The sequence below is a fragment of the Cavia porcellus genome, unplaced genomic scaffold (assembly GCF_034190915.1).
Source record: "Cavia porcellus strain 051 isolate PalLab524CR breed Dunkin Hartley unplaced genomic scaffold, mCavPor4.1 scaffold_3, whole genome shotgun sequence".
Taxonomy (NCBI): domain Eukaryota; kingdom Metazoa; phylum Chordata; class Mammalia; order Rodentia; family Caviidae; genus Cavia; species Cavia porcellus.
This window is the reverse complement of record NW_026947486.1, coordinates 72,052,601-72,078,865: the sequence shown is the minus strand read 5'-3', so window position 1 is coordinate 72,078,865 and position 26,265 is coordinate 72,052,601. Positions and strand designations below refer to the sequence as shown.

Below are 26,265 nucleotides of genomic sequence, written 5' to 3'. Positions count from 1 at the left end.
GATTACCACATACTTTTATATATTTGAATCATTTCTTACATTAGGGAAACTATTCGGTGTTCACACATGAGAAATTGATTTATTTCACTTATGAGTATGGTCTCAAGCTGTGTCCATTTATTGATAAATATCTCAATGTGATCCTTCTTTATACCTGAGTAGTACTCCATTGTATAGAAATACCACAACTTTTTTATCCATTCCTCAGTTGATGGACACTTGTGTTTTTTCCAAGATCTGGTGATTACAAATTGTGCTGCTATAAACATAGGTGCACATATATCACTGTGGTATGATGCTTTCAGTTCTTCTGGGAATATGCCTAGAAGTGGAAGAGCTGGAACAAATGGGACTTCCAATCCCAGCTTTTTGAGAAATCTCCAGACTGACCTCCACAAAGTTTGTACCAGTTACACTCCCACCAACAGTGTAGGAGAGTTCCTTTTTCCCCCACAGCCTCTCCAGCATTTGTTGCTGTTGGTTTTCTTGATCCTGGCCATTCTTTCTGGAGTAAGATGGAATCTCAGTGTGGTGTTTACTTGAATTTCTCTAATGACCAATGATGATGAACAGTTTTTCATGTATTTATTTATCATTTGTATTTCTTCATCTGAGAAGTGTGTATTCATCTCAGATGCCCATTTTTGGATTGGATCTTTGAATTTTGGGGGTCTGAGTTTTTTTATTTCTTTATATGTTTTAGACAAAAGTCTCTTGTCTGAGAGGGAGTTCACTAAGATCTTTTCCCAGTTTGTGGGGTTTTTTTCACTATGCTGGAGATTTCTTTTGACATGCAGGAACTTTCTAATAAGAGGTGGTCCTAGTTATGGATTCTGGGAAGTATTTCTCATGCAGTTTGACTCCTGTTCATGAATTCTCTACCTACCCCTATGTCTTCAAGTTTTCTACCCAATTTGTCTTCCAATAGATTTAGTGTTTCTGTTTTAATATTGAGATCTTTGAACCATTTGGATTTTAATTTAGTACATGGTGATAGGCATGGGTCTAGTTTTAGTTTTCGGCAAATGGAGAGCCAGTTTTTCCAACACCATTTATTAAAGAGACTTGTTCTTCCAGTGAACCTGCTTGGCTCCTTTATCAAAGATAAGGTGGATGTGTGTGTTGGTAGTTGTGGCTGTATCTTCTAATCTATTCCATTGATCTTCGGCTCTGTTTCCAGTACCATGTTGATTTCCAGTACCATGTCTGGGATTGTGATGCCTCCTGCCTTGCCTTTGCTGCTTAGAATTGCCTTTGCTATTCTAGGTCTCTTTTGGCTCCAGATGAATTTCAGGAGTGATTTCTCTAGATCTGTAAGGTATGTTGATGGTATTTTTATTGGGATTGCATTGAATCTGTATAACAGTTTTGGGAGAATGGCATTTTTCACAATGTTTGTTCTTCCTATCCATGAGCAAAGGATGTCCTTCCATTTTCTGACATCAGCCTCAACATTTTTCAGTGTATTGTAGTTTTCCCTGTATAAGTCTTTCACTTCTTTTGTAAGAGCAATTCCTAAATATTTCATTTCTTTGCTTGCTAGTGTGAAGAGTGTGGCTTCTCTTATTTCTCTCTCTCTGTGATTTTGTTGTGAGTGTTTAGGAATGCTAATGATTTCTGAGTATTGATTTTATATCCAGCTACATTACTGAATTTATTTATTATACCTAAGAGTCTTTCAATGGAGTTTAGGGGGTCTTCTATGTAGGGAATCATGTTATCTGCAAACAATGATAATTTAACTTCTTCTTTTCCTATCTTTACCCTTTTTATTTATCTCTCTTGTCTAATTGCACTGGCTAGTATTTCAAGTACTATATTAAATAAGAGTGGTGATAAAGGGCATCCTTGTCTTGTGCCTGATTTTAAACAAAAGGCTTTCAATTTTTGGCCATTTAGTATGATACTGGCTGTTGGTTTGTCATAGGTGGACTTTGTTATATTGAGGTAAAGACCATCTATTCCAATTTTCTGTGAAGTTCTTATCATGAATGAATGTTGGACCTTATTGAAGGCTTTTTCTGCATCTATAGAAATGATCATGTGATTCTTACTTTTGGCTTTATTGATATGGTGGATTACATTTATTGATTTACGTGTGTTGAACCATCCCTGCATGCCTCGGATGAATCCCACTTGGTCATGGTGTATAATCTTCTTGATGATTTGCTGCATCCTATTTGACAATATTTTATTGAGGATTTTTGCATCTGTGTTCATTAGGGAGATTGATCTATAGTTCTCTTTTTTTTTTTTTTTTAATCGGTACCGGAGATCGAACTCACGACTGCCTGCTTCCAAGGCAGGCGCTTATGCCACTGAGCTAAATCCCCAGCCCCTATAGTTCTCTTTTTTAGTTGGGTCTTTCTCAGGTTTTGGTACAAGAGTAATATTTGCTTTCAGGAATGACTTATGAAGGATTACTTCCCTTTCAATTTCATTGAATAGTTTGAGGAGTGTCGGCATTAGGTCTTCTTTGTATTTCTTGTACAATTCTGCAGTGAATCCATCTGGGCCTAGGCTCTTCTTTGTAGGTAAGGACTTAATTACATTTTCAATTTCATTAATAGAGATTGGGTTATTCAGCAGTTTTACATCCTCTTGATCTAGCTTTGGTACTTCATATGCTTCTAGGAATCTGTCCATTTCCTCTGTGTTATCAAACCTTTGAGAGTAGAGGTTTTCTAAATAGGTGTTGATGATTTTCTGTATTTCTATAGGGTCTGTAGTGATTTCTCTTCTTTCATTCCTTATTGCATGAATTTGTGCTTTTTCTTCCCTTTTTTAATAAGGTTGGCTAGGGGCTTATTGATTTTATTTATTCTTTCAAAGAACTAAGTTTTTGATTCGTTGATTCTTTGGATTGTTTTCTTAGTCTCTATTGCGTTGATTTCTGCTCTGATTTTTATAATTTCCTCTCTTATTTTGGCTTTGGGCTTGACTTGCTTTTCTTTTTCTAGCTGTTTGAGGTGTAGCATCAGTTTATTTATTTGTATTCATTCTGTTTTCCTGATGTGGGAACTCAGTGCAATAAATTTTCTTCTGAGGACAGCTTTCATTGCATCCCACAGATTCTGTTGTATCTGTATTTTCATTTTCTTTTAGGTATTGTTTAATTTCTTCTTTAATTTCCTCTTTGACCCAATGATTACTCAAGAGTGTGTTATTCAGTTTCCAAGTGTTTGTGGGGTTTTTGCAGTATCTTTTATCATTAATTTCTAATTTCAAAGCGCTATGATCTGATAACATGCAAGGGATGATTTCAATGTTCTGTGAGCTAATACATGGTCTGTTTTAGAGAATGACCCATGTACTGCTGAGAAGAATGTGTATTCTGATGTTGTTGGGTGGAACATTCTGTATATGTCTATCAAGTCCATTTGTTCACAGGTGTGATTCAGTTCTGTTATTTCTTTGCTCATTTTCTGTCTGGTTGTTCTTTCCCTTGGTGTCAATGGTGTGTTAATGTCTGCTGTTACAATTGTGTTATTGATACTTTGATTTTTCATTTATGTTAATAGTTGTTTTATATAACTGGGTGCTCTGGAATTTGGTGCATATATATTTAAGATAGTTATCTCTTCCTCTTAGAGTTTTCCCCTAATGAGTATGTACTGACCTTCTTTGTCCTTTCTGATCATTGTTGGTTTAATGTTCACATTATCTGCAAACAAAATGTCTATTCCTGTCTTATTTTGGATTCCTGTTGTGTGAAGTATTGTTTTCCATCCTTTGACCTTCAGTCTGTGAATATCCTTCTGGGTTAGATGGGTTTCCTGTAAACAGCATATGGTTGGATTTTGTTTTTTGATCCATTCTTCCAGTGTGTTTCTTTTGATTGGTGCATTGAGACCATTTACATTAATGGTTATAACTGTTATATGCTGGTTTATTGTTGACATGCTATCTTTCTGCTGTTGCATCTTCTGTTCTGTTTAATTATCTGTTTTGTTTAGTGGTTTTTCCTTTATGTATCTAAACTGTCTCTCAATATTTTTTGTAGGGTTGGCTTGGTGTTCATGAACTTCTTCACCTGTTCTTTGTCATGGAAGTATTGTATTTCACCATTGATTTTGAATGATAGTTTTTCAGGGTACATCAGTCTAGGTTGGAAATCATTTTGCTTTAGGATCTGGAATACTTCACTCCATGCTCTTCTTGACTTTATTGTTTGCACTGAGAAGTCTACTGTTATTCTGATAGGTTTTCCTTTATAAGTGATCTGTCTTTTCTCTCTGACAGCTTTTAATAATCTATTCTTGTGTTGGTTTTCTGGGATGGTGATTATTATATGTCTGTGTGTAGTTTTATTTTGGTTATGACTATTTGGAGTTCTATAGGCTTCACTGCAGCTGATGTCGGTTTATAATCTCATGTTTGGGAAATTTTCTGCTATTACTTCTCTAAATATCCTCTTGACGTCCTTTATGTTGTCCCCTTCTTTTTCATTAATCCCTATCAATCTTATGTTGTTTTTCTTTGCATCATCTTGCAATTGTTGAATTGTTATTTCTTGATTCCTTGTTATTTTTGAAAGATCATTCCTTTCCTGTTCACTAGCTGCAATCCTGTCTTCACGGTCTGAAATTCTATCTTGACTCTCATTGAGGTTGTTTTTACCACTTTCAGTGGAGTTTTTTATTTCCTGTATATCTCTGTGCATCTGCTTTATGTATTCTGTTTGTTTCTTATATTGCTCATCTAGGGATTGTATCTTTTTGTTTAGTTCCTCCAATTTTTTAACTGTGTTTTCTTTAGATATATTCAGAATCTCTTTCGTTTCTTTTATCATTTCTTCTTTTACTTGGAAGATTATTTTGAGTTTGAATTCCTTTAAAGCTTCCCGGAGTTGCTTGTTTATTTCAGTACCTATTATGTCCAATATTTGAGGTGTATGGCATATATTTTCTTCTGTATACATCGCTCCTAGGGTTTCTTGAGATGGGCTGGAGATTGAGATTGTAATTTGGTCTTTTGTTTTGCCATTTTCCTATATTTCTGTGTTTCAAGTGTTATTTGAAAGATCTTCAGGGTCTGTTGGAAATTCACTTCTCTCTTCACAGCTCCTGGGATTCTGGCACCCAGTTCCCCCAGGCTGCTGGGTCTCTGGAACCAGTGGTGCTCTTCTGCCTGCTTAGAACTCTGCAGTTCCAGATAGGCTGGGCTCCAGGGACAGTGTGCACCCCCCTGCTTGCTTGGAACTCCACAGTTCTCAAAGCCCTGCACAAATGGGGAAGCGGATGTAGGTGCCTCTGACCTGCCTATCTACTTCACTGCACCTGGAAAGCTCAAGGGTCCTGAACAGGCTGGGCTTGGGGGAGAGTGCACTGGGCACTTACTGTAGGCTGCGGGGCCTCTGGAACTAGTGATGCTCACCTGCTTGCTTAGAAATCCACAGTCCTCCAGACACACGGGGAGGCAGATGCAGATGTCCCAGACCCACCCAGCCCTTTCTCTGCACCCAGACGGTGCGAGGGTCCCAAATAGGCTGGGCTCCGGGGATAGTGTGTGCCCGCCTGCTTGCTGGAAACTCCACAGTTCTCCAAATGCAGCTGGAATGGGGAGGTGGATCTCACCACAAGTTCTAAAAGTAATTATTTCATAGTAATTACTTGAGCAGTAGTTTAAAAATCCTGATAAGCCCTTGTCATATCATATTTGTTTAGTTTACATTTAACCTTTTAACAGATTATATAGTTATCCACTTAAACATGCCAATGTTTTATCTTAAAAATGTAAAATAAAAAGTTAAACAATCCTCCCAAAGTAAAAAAGAAAAAATTGACAGGTAAAATTTGAAACTTGTTTAACAAATACTGCCCCAAAATTCTCATACGGTACATATAGCCTTTAATGATTGTTGCAATGGGGAATTCCAAGCCATTGATCGAACTGTCTCTCAAAGTTTCTTTTACACAAGATTAAAATAACATTCATTTTAAAATCTTAATTGTATTTTATTCATAACATATTACTAATCTATTACAGAAGCAATGAATCTTAGAATTTTAAATTATCAAACATAATGTACATGAGAAAGCTGAAGTTCACTTTTGTTTCCTGAAATTTCTGATATTTTCTCTCTCTTAAAATTCACTGGTGATAAATTAATAAAATAATTTTAGAAGGAAGTTCAATATCATGTAGTGAGAGCTTTAAAAACCCTCCTGGTTTTACACATAATAAATTGATTTCTCAGCATATATGCCAGGCAAATCATGATGGAAACATTTAAAGATCTTTATATACAAAAATATCTAACATAGGTTCATTGATAGCAATAGAGATAAATTGAAGGTAACTTTAATTATCCCCAAACTGAAGACTAGTTAACTGCATTATAGTTCACCTTGCCTGATCTAATAAAATATTATATAGCCATTTGATATGATGGAAGCATATGAAAATATGAAGCATATTGTCTTAATCTCAATTCAGAGCCATTGTTTTCACAAGGGAAATTGGTGCTGAGGATAGGAAATGCAGTGGATGTCATTACAGATAGATACATGTGGGAAATTCCCACAAAAATCTTAAAATTGTGTAAGAATAATACATGTTAATGATGAGCTCATTTTAAGATTTATAGGAGAAAAAAGCAGAAATGATTTATTTTAAGCCATGTTAGTTGATTATTATGAGATTACATTCATGATTTGATAGTTTACATAATAATTTGTAAGTTTTTACTTAGAAATAATTTCATTGATGGACAAAAGTTGTAAAAAAATTACAACAGAGAATTTCCCTGTACTGTTTACCCACATTCTCTAATTATTATCATAAAAATTTTCTTTCCATGAGTATATCTTTCCCGGTTAAGGAGGTCTGATCTACAAGCTTCTTCAGGAACACTGTCACTTTGGATTCCATGGTGAAGAGGCAACAGAAAACGGGACAAACAGTCATTTTTACAACATGTGACATCTTAGATAAAAGCCACTCCAGGACTCACAATGGGTTACAAAACGTTTAGGCAATTACACTACCTATTATTTATTTGCTGTAATCAATGCCATTCTATTTCACCTTTCCCTTGGTTACTTCAAGCAGTACTATGTAGACAAAGTGAAAATGAGTATTGAACAACAGACTCCAACTGCCCCAAGCAGCTAAGTAACTTGAGAGAGATAAATACATATTTTATTTATGTTTTTACCCTAGTGAAAATGAAATATATTTATTTAATCCAGCTGCCAGTAGTTCTATAAAAGTCCCTGAATATCAGAAAGAAGTAAAGGAAACAGTGTACAAAAATAAAATCAGTTACGGTGGCACATACCTTTAATGCCAGGAGTCTAGGAAGCTGAGGCAAGAAGATCATGAGTTCAACACCATCCTGGACAATTTAGTGAATTGAGACCTGCTTCAAAGTTTTTTTTTTAAAGGTATAGACATGTAGCTCAGTGCAAAAGCCCTGAGTTCAATCCCCAGTGCCAAATATTAAATTAGTAAGTAAAACACTACATCCCAATAACCATGAGAATATAGTATGTAGATGAAAGAATCCAAATATTAACATAGATACTGTATACTTTATTCCTAAAATTGGAAGATTCTCTAGTATTATGGACATAAAGATGACGGTCATTTGAGTCATTCAACCCTATCCAAAAGAACATTTTACTGTGACAAAAATATTCTGTATCTGCAGTACCAGTATAGTAGCCATGAGTCACATATGGTTATTAAGTGTTTAAAATGTAGCTGATATAATTGAGGAACTGAATTTTTAAAATTTTATTTTAATTTTAAAACTTAAATAGCCATGTCTGGCTAGTGGCTATTCTACTAGACAGTGGAGATCTAAACCCTTCTCTTTCTTAAGTAAAAAATTTCTCTCTAGATCCCATATTACACTTGTACCCTCCCTGGTGACCACATCCACTCCCAACCATTTCAGTTACCATTATAATTATGGTATTCAGTCCTGGAATTCATCTAGGAACCATGGATGACTCAGACTTGAGTAGCTTTTAAAAGCTCCTCAGATAACTCTATTGTGCAGCCATGGTTGAGAATATTTAATCTCCAGTTCTCAGTGGTGATCTCCATATACTCAAGAAATCTCATCTCCTGATATCCCTACAAAATTCCCAAACACAAACTTCTTGTCACTGTGAAAAATACCTAAAAACATTAACCTACCAGAGGAAAGATTTATTTCAGAGGAAGAACATGGAAGAGAAAAATTCCTTACCTCATGAAATCCAAGAATCAGAAAAGGGAAATAGCCAAAGTGGAAGGGATGGGACCATATAGAGACCCAATAAAATGGCTCCATGATTCACTCCCTTGCACTAAGGCCTACCTCCTACTTTCATCACTTTCCAGTAATGTGATCAAATTATGATCTCAACATTGGATGAATCTGCTAATGGAGTTAGAGTTCTCATCAACCAGTCACTTTCCCAAATCCCATAGCCAACCAATTTTTCAATACAATGAACCTTTTGGGGAAATATTTTGGGTCTTAATCATACCAAATATGATCCCTATCTTATTTTCTTCACTCAAATACTTTACATTGTAATTACTGTGCTTACTCTTGCTACTTTCATATTTTTTTTCTGTCTGCCTTCTCTATTTGGGTTCGCTAATCATGTTATTACTTCCAACTTTTGTTTAACTGACTTTTTATAGTGTATCATTTTGATTTATTTCTCATTTACTTTTTGTGTAAGTTTTTGGTTATTTGCTTAGTGCTTATGCTGGAACTGACAATATCTTTGAGGTTCTTGGATATGTAGATTCATATATTTCATGAAACATTGGAAATTTTTGGTCCTTATTCTTTGAAATATACTTTGTACCACTTTCTTTTTCTCTTCTTAGCCTGGGACTCCTATTATACATCTGTTGGTATGCTTGATGGTGTCTCAAACACCTGGATGCACTATTCACTTCAATTCATTCATTTTACTTTCTGTTCCTCAGATTCAGTACTTTCAATCAATATCCTTAAACTCATTGATTCTCTTATATACCTGATCAAATATGTTGTTTAACATTTGACAATCACTTCTGGAAAAACTACCCCAACACAGAAATTTCTGGTGATGGAGAGCAAAGTAAAGACAGTCTGCTGGGCCAATCTCTCTTCTTGATGCAATAGTTCAACATATATATATTTTCCAGTCAAAGCATGTAATCATAATTTCAAGTAAACATCTGTCTACTTTTAAAACAGCTCAGACTTCCTTTGTGATGCTTTCAATTACCTCCGCAGGTAGGGTTAAACACTCTCTCCTCTGTGCCCTTCCAATGGATTAGAATCCCTACCATGCTGTACTATATTTAACTTATTTTTTAGTCTCCTCACTCTGGACTTGGAATTTCTGGAAGGGGAGGGCTGTATTATTTGTATATAACTATTTACGTTCCACACTACAAAATACTCTGGGCCTGACATAGGTGTGTAATAGTTACTTACTGAATTAAAACAATGAGTATGTACTAATCATTGTTACTAATATAGGCTTTATAGGACCAAAAAAAAAACCCTCTACCTTCAGTGACATAGTTAAAAATGTAGGCCCTGGAGTGAGATAGTGAATTACAACCCTTCTCCACTACTTACTTGCTGGGTGAATTTAAAGAATCTATTTAACCATTCTGTGCTTCAGGTTACTCATCTGTAAAATGGGAGATCCAAATGATAATTGTCTAAAAGTAAGGATTAATTTAAATACTATATATGAAGCACTTAGTAAACACAATATTTGTCACGTATTAACTTGTTTATAAATCAATGGGACTGTTTGATAATAGTATATAAGTACTGTTAATTTATCTATAAATTGATGAAACAGTTGGATTGGTATTCATAAAAAACAAAACACAGTAAATACATCACTATACAAGACTGTGTAAATTGTCTTCTAACCCAATATATTACAACATCATAACCTCAAATGAAACGTTACCTAATGAATGAGGAAAAGTCACAGGATGTATATCTTTGCTGGTCTGGTCACTTCTAAAGTACCATATTCACTTCTGAACAATGAACTTTCAAATGGAACAAAGTATAGCAAAACTAGAAACAGGCCATTAGGATACTCTAGAATCTGGAAGCTAGCTTAAATGAAAAAGAATTTTAAGAATCTGAGAGTATTACCTTTAGAGAAGAAAATACCTAAGTAGAAGAAAGCCTGATTTCTGAGATCAATAATTGAAGGCTCGGGGGCTGGAGGTTTAGCTCAGTGGCATAAGCGCCTGCCTTGCAAGCAAAGTCGTGAGTTCGATCTCCGGTACTGATAAAAAGGAAAAAGACCAAATAATAATAATAATAATAATAATAATAATAATTGAAGGTTGTCATATGAAAAAAGAAAATCTTTGCTTGACATTACTTTAGAGATCAGAACTAGATCCAGGGAATAAAAGTGGTAGACACATGATTTCAACTGAACATAGAAGCATTTGCATAAAGTCCGCACTCATCATGCAGGTGAGGAAGTGATAAGTTTCCCACAAGCATAGGTGCTCATTAACCAGACAGACACTAACAAAGGTGTTGTTAAAGGAACTTTTTCATTGGGCTGGGCATTATTTTCCATGACTTGTGGAGTCTTTTGCAGAAAATTCAAAATCTGAACCTTTCAAGAAATGACAAGTGTTATTACTTTAAAATTATGAAGTAGTAATCTGAAAGGAACTGATATGCTGATTTGATATGTATCAAACTGATTTGATATGTATCAAATCAGTACTCTACAGCTTGCTTCAAATCAACCCACTCCTGTTCCTCTGTACATGAAATTTTTCACTATAGTCACTCTTTAAGTTGAACATTCCAAGTACCTGCTCAGATGTAATTTTTTTTCCTACAAGAAAAATCATTCAGTCATTATTACCAGTTTATATAACAGTGCTTGGTATGTAGTAAGAATCATTTATTGAATGCAGTTATCATTGGTCATTTATACTTCCAGTTGTAAAAATTTATCAGGTTAAATCCATTTGCCTTAGAAGTGTTCTGTAGAGATAGACAAATGTACAGATGACAAGGATAATGGTGAGAAATTACAAAAAATCTCACCATTTGAGCTCGGATCCTTATACCATACAAGCTGTGTTCAGATACCAGATCCCTTCAAAGGCACTAATTTTTTTAGGTATAAAAACCAGACTTTTCTCCTCACAGATCAACTCTTTTGCTGAGCTGGGATCTGGGTTGATACTTGTCAAGGCTACTTTGTGCCCTGGCCTTCAGCCCACATCATCAACTTAGCTCTTCAAATCACATCATTTAAGCCCACAAATGTCACAGATATCATTAGATAATCTCCTCTGGCCAGCAGCAAAGGAAATAGGGAACATGAAAAGCCTTCTGAGGCAGCCTGTTAGACTATTCTAGGGATTCGCTTGGAAACCACATCAGGAATAGGGTTCATTGGCATGAAATACTGATTTTGTTTGGTTTCTTCAGTTAAAATATACATCAAGGGCTAGGGATATAGTTCAGTGGCACAGCTCCTGCCTGGTAAGTGTGAGGTCATGAGTTCATTACCTGGTACCAAAAAATTTAAAAAAAAAATGTACATCAAGTCTTGGCTTAGGTTAATGGCAGCTGAGTGCTATGTCCGAAGTGTAAAGGTAAAATGCAATGAGAAGAAATCTCAATAACACATCCTTCAAGAGATGCCACAAACTCCATCATTACTTTCTTATTGGTAGAACAGTAGTAGGCTAAGGCTAATACCAAGCATATGGAAAAGGCATGGGTCTCAGTGCCTGGAGTGAAACCAAAGTTATCACAGTCAAGTGGCTCCAGCTGTGGGGACAGAAAAAAGACAGAGCTTGAGGCAAGTCATTGAACTTCTACTTAAGCCTGCATGTTGGCAGACAATGCATGGGACAGACTCTTGTACCATTCTCAATGCATAGTGTAGAGATTTCCAAGGTTGAACACTCTCCTTTCCCTTCTATCACATCTTCCCTACCTTTTAAGTCAAATATCGCTTTAGTTCTAAGATCACAACTTTGTTAATGACAAAATTCAGATTACAACATCACTAGCTTTTAGTCACATAATTTACTATTCCTTCCAAGGATAGTTTTGGAAATATAGTGCCTTAAAGCAAAAAAGTAACTCTCTAATAGTACAATCTCTGGCAAACCTCTGAAGATATTTTTACTACTGAGGAATTGTATGATGTTTTCCATAACATAGCTCACTGGAAATAAAATAAACCATATTAATCCAAATGAGAGAGATGAAAAGTGAAAAGTAGATTTGAATAAACTACATATTATCCAGTTCAGTTTTCAAATTACCATAATTTTGCTGTCATTTCTCTTCAGTGCTGTAAAACATGTATCTGGCACACAGCGAAAATTCAGTGAATGATACTGCTTGTTGCATTCATTATTATTAATGTTAGAGGCAGTAGTAGTAATAGTGCTCTCAGAAACTGGGCCTGGGACATCTTAACTATTTAAAACTGTAATGATTATTTTTATATCTTTATTGCCTCCTCTCCTGGTCCAAAGTCTAGCATGTATTAGGTCACCGATAGGGCTGGCTCCTTTCAGTCTCACCTTTTTTTTCTGGGACTTTTTTTCCTTCTGACTTCTCCATAACTGTGCATTACTAGAATTGTCATAGACCCTCCCAGCAGCATCAGTGACAACATCAGGAAAGACATTCAACCTCTTCTTCTATGGCTCTTAAGTGGCAAATAATAAGCAAGTGTTTAAAATCATTTTTCATATGAGAAAACTGAGGTTATGTGCTATCACCTGGAAATTTAAATCACTTCTAATCCATATGTGAAGTATCCTATCCTATCATAGCGTCAAAAATACTCCCTACCCTTCCCTTCACCATAGCATCTCCTAGCCAGGCCATGACAAATCTCACAATCTTTATTCTTAGTCTGTGGGGCCTGGACTACCCTTACATTTGCATATTGAACTTATCCTTCGAGGGTTAGCATAGGAGCTATGACCTCCATGAAACCTTCTTTGAAGCCTCTAATCTTCACTGAATCCTTTCTGACACCACAAAGCATCAAATCAGGACCGCCTAATGTAGCACTTGACTGCACCAATCCTTCTCAGCTAGACTAGTTTGTTCATTCAACATCCATTAATTGTATGTTTGTCATATTATTGCTCCTATGTGGGTTCTGGCAATGCATAAATCAAAGGACTTCCATTCTAGCAGCAGGACAAGAAGTGTGCAGTGAGGTGAAATTGAAGAAATGTGTTCAGATACCAGGGGAAAACCAGGATATTGGCTAACTTGGAAACACTGGGTGAAGGCTTCACGGAGAAAAGGGCCTCTGAGTAAAATACCAAAATGTGAGAAGACTGTTAAGTGGAAAGAATTGGATAAATTCATTAGCAAAGGCTTAGTCAAAAAAGGGCAACTTAGAGAACATAGCACAATATGGCTAGAAATTAAGATGTAATTGAAAGAGATTTTTAAAAAATATCACGGAAGCTTGGCTTATTCATTTAACAAATGTATTTCAAGTGTCCAGGTGTGTCAAACACTGGACTAAGTACACAAGCTTTAAAAACAGTACAGATGCAATTCCTGCCCTGAAGTTTTAAAGCTAATTGAATAGGACAGACAGTTACCTAGTAAGATAAAGAAGCATATAACTATAAATTGGACTGGGCACTGAGAAGGAAGAAGACAGGGAACAATTGAGGGAAGAATATGAGGAAACTATTTCAGAATAGATGATGAGTTAGGGCAGCTCTGAGGAACTGATATTTTGGTGAGTTCTGGTAAATAAGCTAGAGAACAGCATGCTAGTCAGTGATCAAAGCTCTTCAGGTAGAAACAAATTTTGGGATTAAGGGGGAGAACATGGCAGACAGACAACAGCAACTACTGAACGCTCTCTAAAGGCTCGGCTCAGAGGCCAGGAATGATGCGGACTAAGGAGATACGAACCAGTAGAGATATGCTCTGTTGACTCAGGAACGAACTGGGCTGAGAGAATCCAACTTGGAATACAGTCCTGGTGCTAAAATAGGAACAGAAAAATCTCGGTGTGGAGGCTCGACTCCGCGCCATCGGAAACCGCGGTTTGGATTTCCCGCCGCCAGGCGCCCGGCTACCTCCATAGCGGCTCGGCAAGGAGAGACACGCAGAGGCTTGGGAACGGGAGCCTGCGAACGGAGTCGGAAACGCGACGGCCAGGGAGGAAGGCTGACTGGTGGCGAGGTGAGCGAGGAACTGACTCCCTACCACAGTTTGACTCCAGCGGAGGATTTTCTGGGCGCGGGCAGTCCTGTAAGAGCAGGGCGCGGTGGCAACTGCAGCCGCACATTTCCCTCTCGGATGGGATTGGTGAAAGGTGCCTGACCGGAGGGACGCTGCTGGCGGACTCCCTAGGCTGGCCTAACCCAGATCCCAGAGCCTGACGGTGGCCCGGAGGAGCGACCGACTCCCGCGTAGGCTGCCTCCTCCACAACTCCCTGGGGCGCAGCGGTGAGCGGGAACAACTAGCCAGCGCAATTTGATCAAGCTGTGGCTGACAGGCAGGGAAGCCGGGCCTCCTGTGTAAGATTACATTTTATAAGGAACAGAAAATATGGGGAAGGGAAGCAACAAAAAAGGCTCCTCGGCCCCCAATCCTGAGAATCAGGCAATAGCGGACACTGCACCAATATACATTAAGCGCCATTTAGAGAGCCTCATAGACCAATTCAGGAATGAAGTTATCAATGACCTGAAGCTAGAAGTATGCAGAATAGTTAGAGAAATGCTAAGCACCAACCAGGAAAAAGCAGATGGTGGAATGGAAGAACAGAAAAAGAGGGGAGAATTGCTTGATGGAGAAAACAGAGAAAGCATTGAGTATGTGAAGCAGGTGCAAAGGGACTATCAAGAAATTAAGAAGTCTACCCAAGACTGGCATAACAGCTTGAAAGAAACTAAGGACAGACTATCTGAATTGGAGGGCAGACTTGAAACATGGGAGAATGAAATGAAAAACTTCTTAAAAATAACAAAGAAATACACAGCAATAATACAAAGACAAGAAGATGATAAGAGGAGCCATAACTTAAGGATTAAGAACATAAAAGAAGAAGTAGGGACACAAACAAGTGAACTACAAAAGCTACTCACAGAAATAATCCAGGAGAATTTTCCTAATTTAGCAAAAGGTAAAGATACTCAGATGTATGAGGCATACAGGACCCCAGCTACCTACAACCCAAACAGAGCAACACCCAGGCATATAATAATAAAAATTCCAGAAATTCAATACAAGAACAGAATATTAAAAGCTGTAAGAGACAAGAAACAGATCACTTACAAGGGAAGACCCATCAGAATTACAGCAGATTTCTCTTCACAAACCATCAAATCACGAAGAGCATGGGGAGAAATAATTCAAGCTTTGAAAGATAATAATCTACAGCCAAGATTGAGATATCCTGCACAACTGTCCCTGGAAATTGATGGAAAAACGAGGTGCTTCCAGGATAAAGAGGAACTGGGGGAATTTGCAACCACCAACTCAACCCTACAGAAAGTATTGCAGGATATTCTAAAAAAAGAAAAATACAAAGAACCCAGAAATAGGGGCGGGGAGGCCACAATGAATGGAGCAGAGAACAAAATGAAGAAGACAAACTGACAGCTACTGACAGAAAAAGAGCTCAACAGAAATGAGACAGAGAAGATTGGATGATAGGAACAGCTTTTTTTGGAGAAAATGACATCTTAATAGGTAATGCTGATTTAGTACCATCTTGTTTTGAAGTCTCATCTAGCTTTTGCTCTTCTGTCTCCAATGGTCTAAACAGGTTGTATCTTATTGGATTTTGTTAAGTACGATAGTATTAGAAAAAACCTTTTAAAGACAAGGAGATTATACAGAGACCATTGTTCATTTTCTGTTAGTCGATTCTAAATACTCTATAATGCTGTCATTCTCTTAAATGGATTTACATTGTTTTGATATACTTAATGCTACAGTATATGAAGTTGTACTCAAGGACTTCAGGGAGGGAGTCAATATGGTAACTATTTTTGGGTCAGGATTATCTGGTGGTGAAACACTATTCTACTTAAATGGTTATGTTTTGATCTGCCCTGTTTCGCTGTTATGCCCTCTTTTTTCTCAATCTCCACTCCATTATTTACTTTTTTATTTTTATCCATTTAATTAAAGGGAAAAATATAGCAGGATATAATATAGTAACCCACTTTGACTTTCTATTATCTCGATTTGAAGCCCTGTGTTACTCTCACCATCTTGTTTTTGACTGAGGTTCCTCTATTCTGTTTTGCTGCATAGTATCAGGTTCGAAAGTTTAGGCATCAGCTGAGAAGATAATGAGATTCATTATAATGCCCATTCTCGTTGACTTTTATCTACTTTTGAAGACCTACAATATCTCCAATGTTTTGGTTTTGTCGGTTTTATTCTTTACGGTTTTGTTCAATTGTATTACAACTAATGATATAGGCAATTCTATTAGAAATAGCAGGAGGCATTATGGTAACCATTGTTGATCACCTTGTATTATGTTTTTATATTATCTATTATGTCCACCCTTTTGACTTGACCGATTCTGTTCTGTTATGTCACATTTGGTTTTACTCTCTTCCAAAAAAGCAACAAGAACCGTGGGAGCAATGAAACCCAAAATGTGTAATAGTCACTGTACAAAAGAGAGGAAAAGAAAGTGCTCTAAACTATATAACTGCATGTATATTTAAGTGTATAAGATAGAAAATGATATCACAGAGTTTTATTGGATCATTGAACAGAACTGTCTGCAGTATCATTGTTGGAATGTCCACTCTACAAGCTTTAATTTTGTGACTTGAACAATTATTTCTAAGATGGCAATATGTAATCCATTAACTAGTGATTTCCTACTGCGCATTTTTTTATTCTGTAAATCTGTATAACTTGTACCCCTTCACTGTTTTTTTTTCTTTCTTTTCTTTTCTCCTTAAATAAAAATTAAAAAAAAAAAAGAAACAAATTTTGGACTTTGAGAAGAATCAAATCAAGTTCAACAAACTAAAGAATAGTGGCAGGAGGTAAAAGAATGGCTTAAGAAAAGACTGGAGAGCTAAACATGATCCAAGCTCTTACAGACCTCATAAAGAATATTGATTTCCTCATGGGAACAGCAAAAAAACTAACCAAAAATCAATGAAAGGGAATCAAATTTGCATTTCCTGAGATAACTTGGGGATGGTGTGGAAGGTGGTCTTGGCAGAGACTGGAATCAGGATGACAGGTTCACTCCAACGTTGTGGTATATATACATGTGAGACATCATGAAGGTAGGAACCTGCTCTTCCATTTATCCTCCCCACAGTTGTTAACAAGCAGAGCACTAGGCACATCAGAACCTGTCTGTATTTTTCTCATGGTTAAGTATAAAGTGGAAGTTGAATTGGGTGGTTGTTTTTTCAAGAGATCTACTCCTGTCTCCCTTTTTTGTTTACAACAGAAAGGCAGGGAGGCAGTCTAAAAACCAGTATTAGTATTAAAGTCACTTGCTGTTCAGTAATAAATGCTTATTTTAAGTACTGCTATCCTTTACCCACTGCTGAGTTACTTGAAAGTAGCAAAAGAAAATATCAGGGCTTCTTGAAAGCCACAGTCTCCTGCTCTCCTGCAGTCTGGATCCAGAAATTTGTCATTTGTGCCTGTTTGGGACAAGGTATCACTCATTCTCGAACAATAACTTCCCAGAGGATCACAAGGTTATGAATTGTAAATGCCACTTGGTATAATATACGTTTCTCCCTGTGCCAAGCAGGGATATAATTACTTGAAAGAGTGAAATAAATGTTTGTAGAAACCCCATGTCTTCATCTTCTTTCACATCCAGGAGATGACACAAGGGGCTCTTTATCACATTTCCATTTCCTTTTGCTAGCAAGACACTTCTATAATGAAAACCACTGAAACAGCCCCAACCTACAATAGCCTTCCAGGGGCTGGAGGCCACAAGATGAAAGGAAAAGGAGAAGTGATCACCTAATAGACTTCAGTCTCATTTTCTCCCCTGGGTAGGATCATCCTTGCCATCTCACACAACTAGTACCAGGAATCAATGAAGAATGTGGGTGAATTTGATCTGTAAATTACAAAGGAAGAGCTCTAGTCTGTGATTCATTATATGTGAATGAAAGCAAAGAGTATATTTTTCCATATGGCCTAGATAAAATTTAAGCACGTTGGAGGAACTCAGTAAACAGGTTTTTACTTAAATCAATTTTATTAAGTGTAATCTGGCTTCAGATCTGGTACAAATAAAACAGACCTCTCACGTCACAGAATTAAATGAAACAGACTGTCAGACCTATTAGCTTCTTGGTTTGGAATGATCAGAGAAAAAAAAAACAGAAATAGAAAGAGCAAGTACATGCTTATCTTTTGTAGATGGCTTTGGCCTATTGGAGTCAACATTGCTTCCCAAGTGAGTAGCAGCAATAACCAGTGTCGCAGTTAGCAGTGAAACAGTATTTCAATATAGGATGCACATTTGAGATAGTCACAAATGTAAACTTGAAAATTAGTGCAGATCCACAGACATGGAACTCAAAAGAAACTAGTCAAAGATGAATGGCAACTTTACATCCTCAATCAGAAATACTACAAGGAATGCTTTCAAATAACAGTAGGGAGGAAGGAAGGAGCTAGTTTATGACATGTCTAGGGTGGTTTAGCCTGTACCAGTCACTTTGATAATGTACATCTTATTGAATTCTCACAGTAGCTTCACAAAGTAGGAAATATTCTGTGGTGTAGGATCTGGTACATCGGAATCAGATGCTAACTGTAACTGCTAGTAATATTATTAATATGGATAAGCTTAAGAGTAAAGGTACCACAGAGAGCTAGAATGTCCTATCCAAGTTCTCAGAGTTGATAAGTAATAAAACCAGTGTTTGACAACAGATCTTTCTTAATTGAAAGCCCAGACATTTTCTGCTCTCCTCCTTGGCAAGAGGAAAATAGCAGTATCATTAAAACCCTGGGATTTTTTAACCCCTTAGCAAGGCTGCGCTCTATAGCTGGACAATGAAAACCTTCAGGTAACTAAGAATATCTTCGGTCTTCCTCTTTCTCCTTACTCAGCTCTCTAAATTGCTATGAACCATGGCCCAGCTGTACTACAAGAAGGTTAATTACTCACCATACAGAGATCGCATTCCCCTGCAGATCGTGAGAGCTGAGACAGAGCTCTCTGCAGAGGAGAAGGCCTTCCTCAATGCAGTAGAGAAGGGGGACTATGCCACTGTGAAGCAGGCCCTGCAGGAAGCTGAGATCTACTACAATGTCAACATCAACTGCATGGATCCTTTGGGCCGGAGTGCCCTGCTTATTGCCATTGAAAATGAGAATTTGGAGATCATGGAGCTACTGCTGAACCACAGCGTGTATGTGGGCGACGCATTACTCTATGCCATCCGCAAGGAGGTGGTAGGTGCCGTGGAACTTCTGCTCAGCTACAGGAAGCCTAGTGGAGAGAAACAGGTAAGAGAAATCCCCTACAGGGTGATAAATAACCAGAAACAACAAAGCACCAGAACCCATAGCCTTGAAACTAGAAACATTTAGGTTGTCTGGAGTTGTGGAATCCTATCTCAGAAGTTACACCAGTGATCTTACCCTGGAGCTACCTTGTATGACCTATGCTGACTTTCGCTCATTTTTATTTTAATATTTGCACATAAACATTTATTCATTAACAACTCATTGGCAGACTGTTCATTTCCAGATTGTGCAGGCTCTTCCTACTTTCCCTGTCCACTGTTTCTCCACTTTCTTCCTTTAAATAATGGTCACAGTCTATCAGAGAAGATGCCAAACACAGGCCTGGGCTTTCTCCTTTCTACCAACCTTTCTTCCACAGACAAAATCAGAAACCTTTACATTTGAATGCAGGCACTGATGGCTATTAAGCCTCACATATTTCCCAGTACCCGTTATATCAGTGTATCTGACACATATATGTTTAGGTTTTGGTCTCTCTGATTCTTATGTCCTCCAGGGCACTTAGATTTGATACACTGTAGTCATCTTTGATTGCTGTGTCTATCTTACCTCCTTGTCTAATCCCTGAATCCTCTGGTGTCTTCCTTCCCAGTATCTTCTACATATTTTTTTCCCTCTAGCCCGGCTTCCACCACTATGGCTCTGTTCTTATCATCCCTCTCTGAGATTGGTGAGCCTCAAAGTCAGCATCAACATTACCCAGCAACTTATTAAAATGTAAAAATTTAGGCCCCCCAACACAGACCTACTAAATCATAAACTCTGGCTTAGTGCCAGAGCAAACTCTACCTTAAGTCCTCAAGGGATTCTGAAACATGCTTAGGTTTGAGAACTATTGTCCCAGACTAACATAAAAATCTTGTAACTCATTGTCTGTCTAGCCTTTTCCCTCTCTTAAGCCATGCTGAACAATAAGGCTGATTTCTTTATACTAAAATGGCATAATTATCCTGTCATTCCTGCCCATGCTTTCAATAAGTACAATGTGTCCTTGTACTAGTCTGTTTTTCTGTTGTTGTGTCAAAATATGAGATTGGGTACCTTATGAAGAAAAGAGGTTTGTTTAGATCACAGAGATGTTAAAAATACAAGATCAGAGCCACCCATCTGTTCAGTATCTGATAAAGAGCTCTTTGACTGAATCATGACATAGAGAAAATGGAAGGGGAACTGGCCACGTGCATAAGGGAAGAAGCAATTACATGAAGTGACCTCATTTACTGCAGATAACTCTTGTGAGAACCAACTCAGTGGGCCAGCATTAATTTCCATTAAAGGAAGTTTCTTCAGTGACCTAATTACCTCACACTAGCCTCCACCTCTTAAAGGTTCCACCAACTCAGCACCACCACAATGAAGACAAAACTACCAACACACGGACTTTTACGGAAACAAGCCACATGCAAACTTGTCAGTAGGAGAGATAGTAACTTAGAAAGTGTAGCACTGAAACCATTCAAATAATAGTGCTTTTCAGTTCTATCTTTCTGTAGTTCCTTCTAAAAATTCTTCAGGTCAGATAGGTGTCTTCACTGTGTCTGTACAAACCATTGGTCACATACTAAGGACAAAGTCAATACTGAGTCATCAAAAGGAGAATACTTGGGGCCGGGGATTTAGCTCAGCAGCATAAGTCGTGAGTCTGATCCCCAGTAACAATAACAACAAAAAAAAAGTAGAATACTTGGCCATATTTCAAAAAGCAAAAATAGTACAATGAAAACCAAAGCTGTTAAATAACAACAATAAACTATAAGATTTCCTGAACATACTTCATTTTAACTTTGTGAGTGGCGATTGTGGCATATTTGGAGTATTGTAATTTTTCATGTTAGTGAAATTTTAATTTTTTAAAAAATTCCTAAAAAAATTCATGTGTGATGATGACTATCAGACAACTAGTGCTTTCACATTTGTAAATTGGTTTTATGTTAAACCCTGTAGCGTAACAAACTGCTATTATTTCTAACTGACAGACATGTACTAGTATGGTACTTTGAAGCTTATAAATATTATAAATATACCTCTATTTTTTGTTTTAAAATTTATAATAACAAAATCTTCATGTTGTATTAAAAAAGAAAAGAAAACCAAAATGCCAAGTGCCTATAAAACACTGATAGCATCAATTCTTATAGGACACAGTCAAAGCTGTACTTAACCGAAATTCATAGCTTTGGTATTTGCCTAACTAAATAAAAAGAAACTAAAATAAATGATAACTTAAATATTAAAAACTGGAATTGACAGAATAGAAAACAAAGCACCACATTAAAAGTGCTTTGAGTAAAGGGCCTAAGTCCCCATCTTCTCCACTAGTATTTAACACAGTCCCAAAAAAGTAGAGACTGTGTCTCTCTTGTTAACTGCTATATTAGATCACTAGAAAAATACCTGGAACACAATAAACATGCAGTACATATTTATTTAATGAATGAATAATGCACACCCAGCACTATGCTAAGTATCTTACATGACTTACCTTGTTTAAGCATTCTCTGTTAGGTAGACACTCTTATTATCATCCTCATTTTGCCAATGAGAAAAATTGAGTCACAACATGGTTAAGTCCACTGTCCAAGATCCCAGGAAATGCCAGATCCAGTATTCAATCTCAGAGAAGTCGTAAACAACCCATTTAACCACTAGGTAACACTACTTCCCAGTAAATCTCAGGATTCCCAGTACCGAAGTTCTGACTCAAGGCAGATAAATGCAAGATGGATTACATCTCTGGAAATAACAGGCACATAGAATCTGGATAAATGGCAAAACAGAGAGGTATAAATATAGTTCCCATGCAGTCCACCTCACTGTTCCTATGAAAGCTGATTGGTTCTGTGCACCATGTCCCCAGAGCCCGCTAAGTCCTTGGGTGATTTAAAGTGTTAATCTACACTAAGGCTTTCTCAGCTACTCTGCTTCATAATGAACTTGATGACCTTCAAAATCCTAACTTTTTGCTTCACTTAACACCAATCACCTGCCATTTCGTACTGTTAGTTATCCTTACTTGTAGAAATTCCTAATCTTTGTAATTATACTCTTTCTTGAATGTGAGGTAAATATCTAATGTCCAACTGGTTCCATGCCTATGCCTTTCAATATTTCAAATTCCTAGTACATAATGAGTGATATATGAATATTTGTTGCAGGACATGAAATAGTTGAGTGGTGTACTCCTGTAATACTAGAATTTTCGGAGGGTTAAGCAGGGAGACAGCAAGTTCAAGCCTAATCTGGGCCACTTAGTGATTTAGTAAGACCCTATTTTAAAATAAAAATACAAGAGGAAAAGTGGTGTAGTTCAGTATGAAAGCCTTAGTTTCAAGCATTAATAGATATGTGATAGACAGACAGATAGATAGACAGATAATAGGTAGATACATAAATGCATACATACATAGATACATAGATTTATATATATACCAGAAAAACCCATGGTTTACTGTTATACAAGATCTTTCATTATAAATCTCATTTAACTTATAACTGTTTTGAGGAAGACGAGAGCACAGAGACAGTTTCTCAAAAAGGAGGTAGCAATACTGACCCTAGCAGAGTTTTGAAAGTAAGTCAAGTCCTCATTTGATGGGCCCCATATCCCATCTCTCCCCAGTTCTCTCATAAATGCTGATGCTCTGCCAATCAGGACGCAAAGCACCAGATAAGCTTATACTAAAGTGCAGTCTAAGGCATGACTTCACCTAGGCAAAGGCAAAGCTTAATTTATATGAATTAACCACTGTTGGTGGAAAGTGAGACATATGGAACTTGCATGGAGCTATTTGGAGCAGACTGTCTTTTGCCAGGACCTTTTCAGACACACCACCAATATAAGACCTCCTTTGTCATACTTGGATATCACACCATATGCTATGCTCACAGACATCAGCTCCATTCCCAAGTATCTTCAGCATCCTTCTCTTTCTCCTCACATCCCCAAATCCTGTCACCAGTCACTTCTAAATTTTATTTTCTTCCATTGCTCTGACAATCGCTGTGATAAATTATATGTCAGTAACCATAACAAAGGCTGCCACATTGCAAAAGATCTGTCTGCTTTTCCAGGAGATAGAAACAAAATTTGTTACCTGAGAGCAATCAGGGATGTGAGCTAACACAGGCCTCCTGAAGGACCTTGGATTTAGCTGAGCAGGCCACTTACAGGAAGGACCTCTTTCCACACGCAGAATCCAAACAAATGTTCTTTGTAACAAAGGCTGTGCCCCATATTGCCAAGTTATTGAATACAGTTGATCCCATCAATCTGGGGAAGGTAAACAAGCAAGCTTCTTAGCATTATGGAGCAAGGACTTTAGCTCCAGGCTGGAAGCAAGACCCCCTCTGCCTTTTCCTTGCCCAGGTCTCCTTATGCTCTTCCCCCCTCATCTAGCCTATCAAAACTACTCTCAAGTGAAGATCAGAGGCATAACATAAATGGATGGCACTGGTTTCAATTATCAACACTCCTGAACACCTGCAATTTTAAACAGGGAATAAATCTTAAACTAAAAACGGTGATACTCCATTAGGAAAAATCGTCTACATCAGACATGTGTGTTGCATGCACGTATGTGTCTGTGTATGTGTGTGTGCATGTGCATGTATGTATATGTGTGTAATTTTGGGACACTCTCTACCATCATAGCATATTTCCTTAGGGGTAGATTTTTGGCAACCCAGAAGACTTATGATTCCTTAGTGTAAACACTCTTAAAGTGGTCTCAATGTTCAAATTTGTCATTGAGTGTGGTGTCCACTCCTGTAATCCCAGTACTTGGGAGGCTGAGACAGGAGGATTGCCATGAGTTCCAGGCCTACTTGCGCTATACAGTCAGTTCAACGGCAGCTCAAACTACAAAGTTAGAATGCTGTTTTAAACTACCACCTCAACAAAAAGTTTAAAGAGGAGCTAATGCTGTCCTATTTCTTGTCTATTATTCTTGCCACCTTCATGCCACTGACTTCAGGAATACCACAGGGGCACGGTCAGTAGGGAAAGCAAATATAGGCACATGAATCTCTCTATATATAGACATTTATCTCTCTATACATCTAATCTCATATATATATATATATATATATAGACATATATACATACATATTAAAATCAACTACAACCTGTTGCTACGCATATGGGAAACTGTCAAAATGCAGTTTCCTGAGTCCCACTGCATACCTACCTACAGAATCAGAATCTCTGGATATTGGCTTGAAATCCACATTTAATAAGCCCATCTCCATCTGTACATTAGATGTCCATGTATCTTTCTATATTTACTTTATGGGGGGGCTGTCATAAGCTGTGTGGCTTAAAACAAAACAAATGTATTTTCTCACAATGCAGTAGGCCAGAAGTCTGAAATGAAGATGTCAGTAAGTCTGATTCCTTTTGGAGGGAAAATCTGCTTCATGACCCTCCACTGTATTTCTGTGATTGCCAGAAACCTTGGTGTTCCTTGGTTTATAATTGCATCATTGCAGTGTCTGCCTCCATTAGCACACAGAGTTCTCGTCTGTGTCTGCTTCCACATCATCTCTCTCTCTCTCCTTTTTCTTGTGACTTATGGCTCACCCTAATCTGGATGATCTCATCTTTATGTGATTATATCTGCAAAGACCCTTTTTCCAAATAAGGTCACACAGTAGTAGGGGTTAAGAATTGAACATAACTTTTTGAGTGACACAATTCAACTCATTACACTATGAGAAATTTTGATCTAAGTAAGTAGTTTTTGAACATTTTAAGCAGCAGTGTTTCATGAAATAAAATCTTACCTAGATGTAAAATAAACAGATCCAAATATAGCTGCCCTAGTTTAGATCCAGGTTGGGGCCAAAAACCTCATGTTTTTCATGCATACACTCACATATTCCCTTGGCCCTTGAGAAGTCAGCATAGCCTTAAAACTACTGGCTTAGAGGACAGAGGGGCTAGACTCTAATTCACAGTGTGTGCTGCTATACAGTATGTAACTAAGAGTCATCTTTATGTTAGCCAGGTTTTTGTCACTATGGCAAATTGCTTGACACAAGTCAATTTAAAGAAGGAATGTTTTATTTTGGCTCATGGTTTCAGAGGCTCAGTCCATGGTCAGCTGGCTCCTTTTGTTTTTAGGCCTTTGGCAAGGCAAAAGCATCACCACAGAAGGGCATGACAGAGAAAAACTGCTTACCTCATGGGAAAAAAGGAGCAGAGAAAAAGCCAGAGAAGGAAGAACTGGAAACCAGACCTAGTCTTCAAAGTCAGTTCTCATGATCTAAACCCTTCAACAAGACCCCATCTCCAATTCCATCACATCTTAGTAATACCCCATCAATTTACAATCTCATCAAGGATTAAGCCATTGATGAAGTCACAGACTTCATGATCCAATAATTGTCTAAAATGCCATCAGCTGCTTCTGGGTGACATTTCAGATCTAAACCATAACAACTGTGACCAACTCACAGAGTCTTTCTATAGCTCAGTTTTATCATATGGAAAATGAAGCTAATAATACCTAACCCTTACCTAATCCAGAGGCCGTTGTGAGAAAGAAATAAAATCAAGATATGTTAGTTTGGGGGGAGGATGTATTGCTAGACAGAAGTCAGTGGCTATTATTTTCATCCTTATTCTTTCAGTTTCACTTAGCTTGTCACATTGTGTGGAGAAACCAGCTGATAAATGGTACTCATCACAAAGCATCACCAGTACAGTAGGAGGGAGGAAATGGAGGGTAACAAATGCTGGTTCACAGATTACCTCCTTTTA

The 26,265-nt window shown here is 37.5% G+C and overlaps 1 protein-coding gene across 2 annotated transcripts in view; it reads left to right on the top strand.

Moving 5' to 3' along the window:
* The window catches only part of Trpc5 (transient receptor potential cation channel subfamily C member 5), a 301,642-nt gene that overhangs the window by 120,217 nt on the left and 155,160 nt on the right, over positions 1-26,265 (top strand). For both annotated transcript variants that reach the window (XM_023564159.2, XM_003467566.5), the window contains exon 3: positions 19,086-19,484. In XM_023564159.2, the coding sequence (XP_023419927.1) occupies positions 19,107-19,484 (378 nt within the window). In that variant the 5' untranslated portion in view covers positions 19,086-19,106. The remainder of the gene's footprint in view (positions 1-19,085; positions 19,485-26,265) is intronic.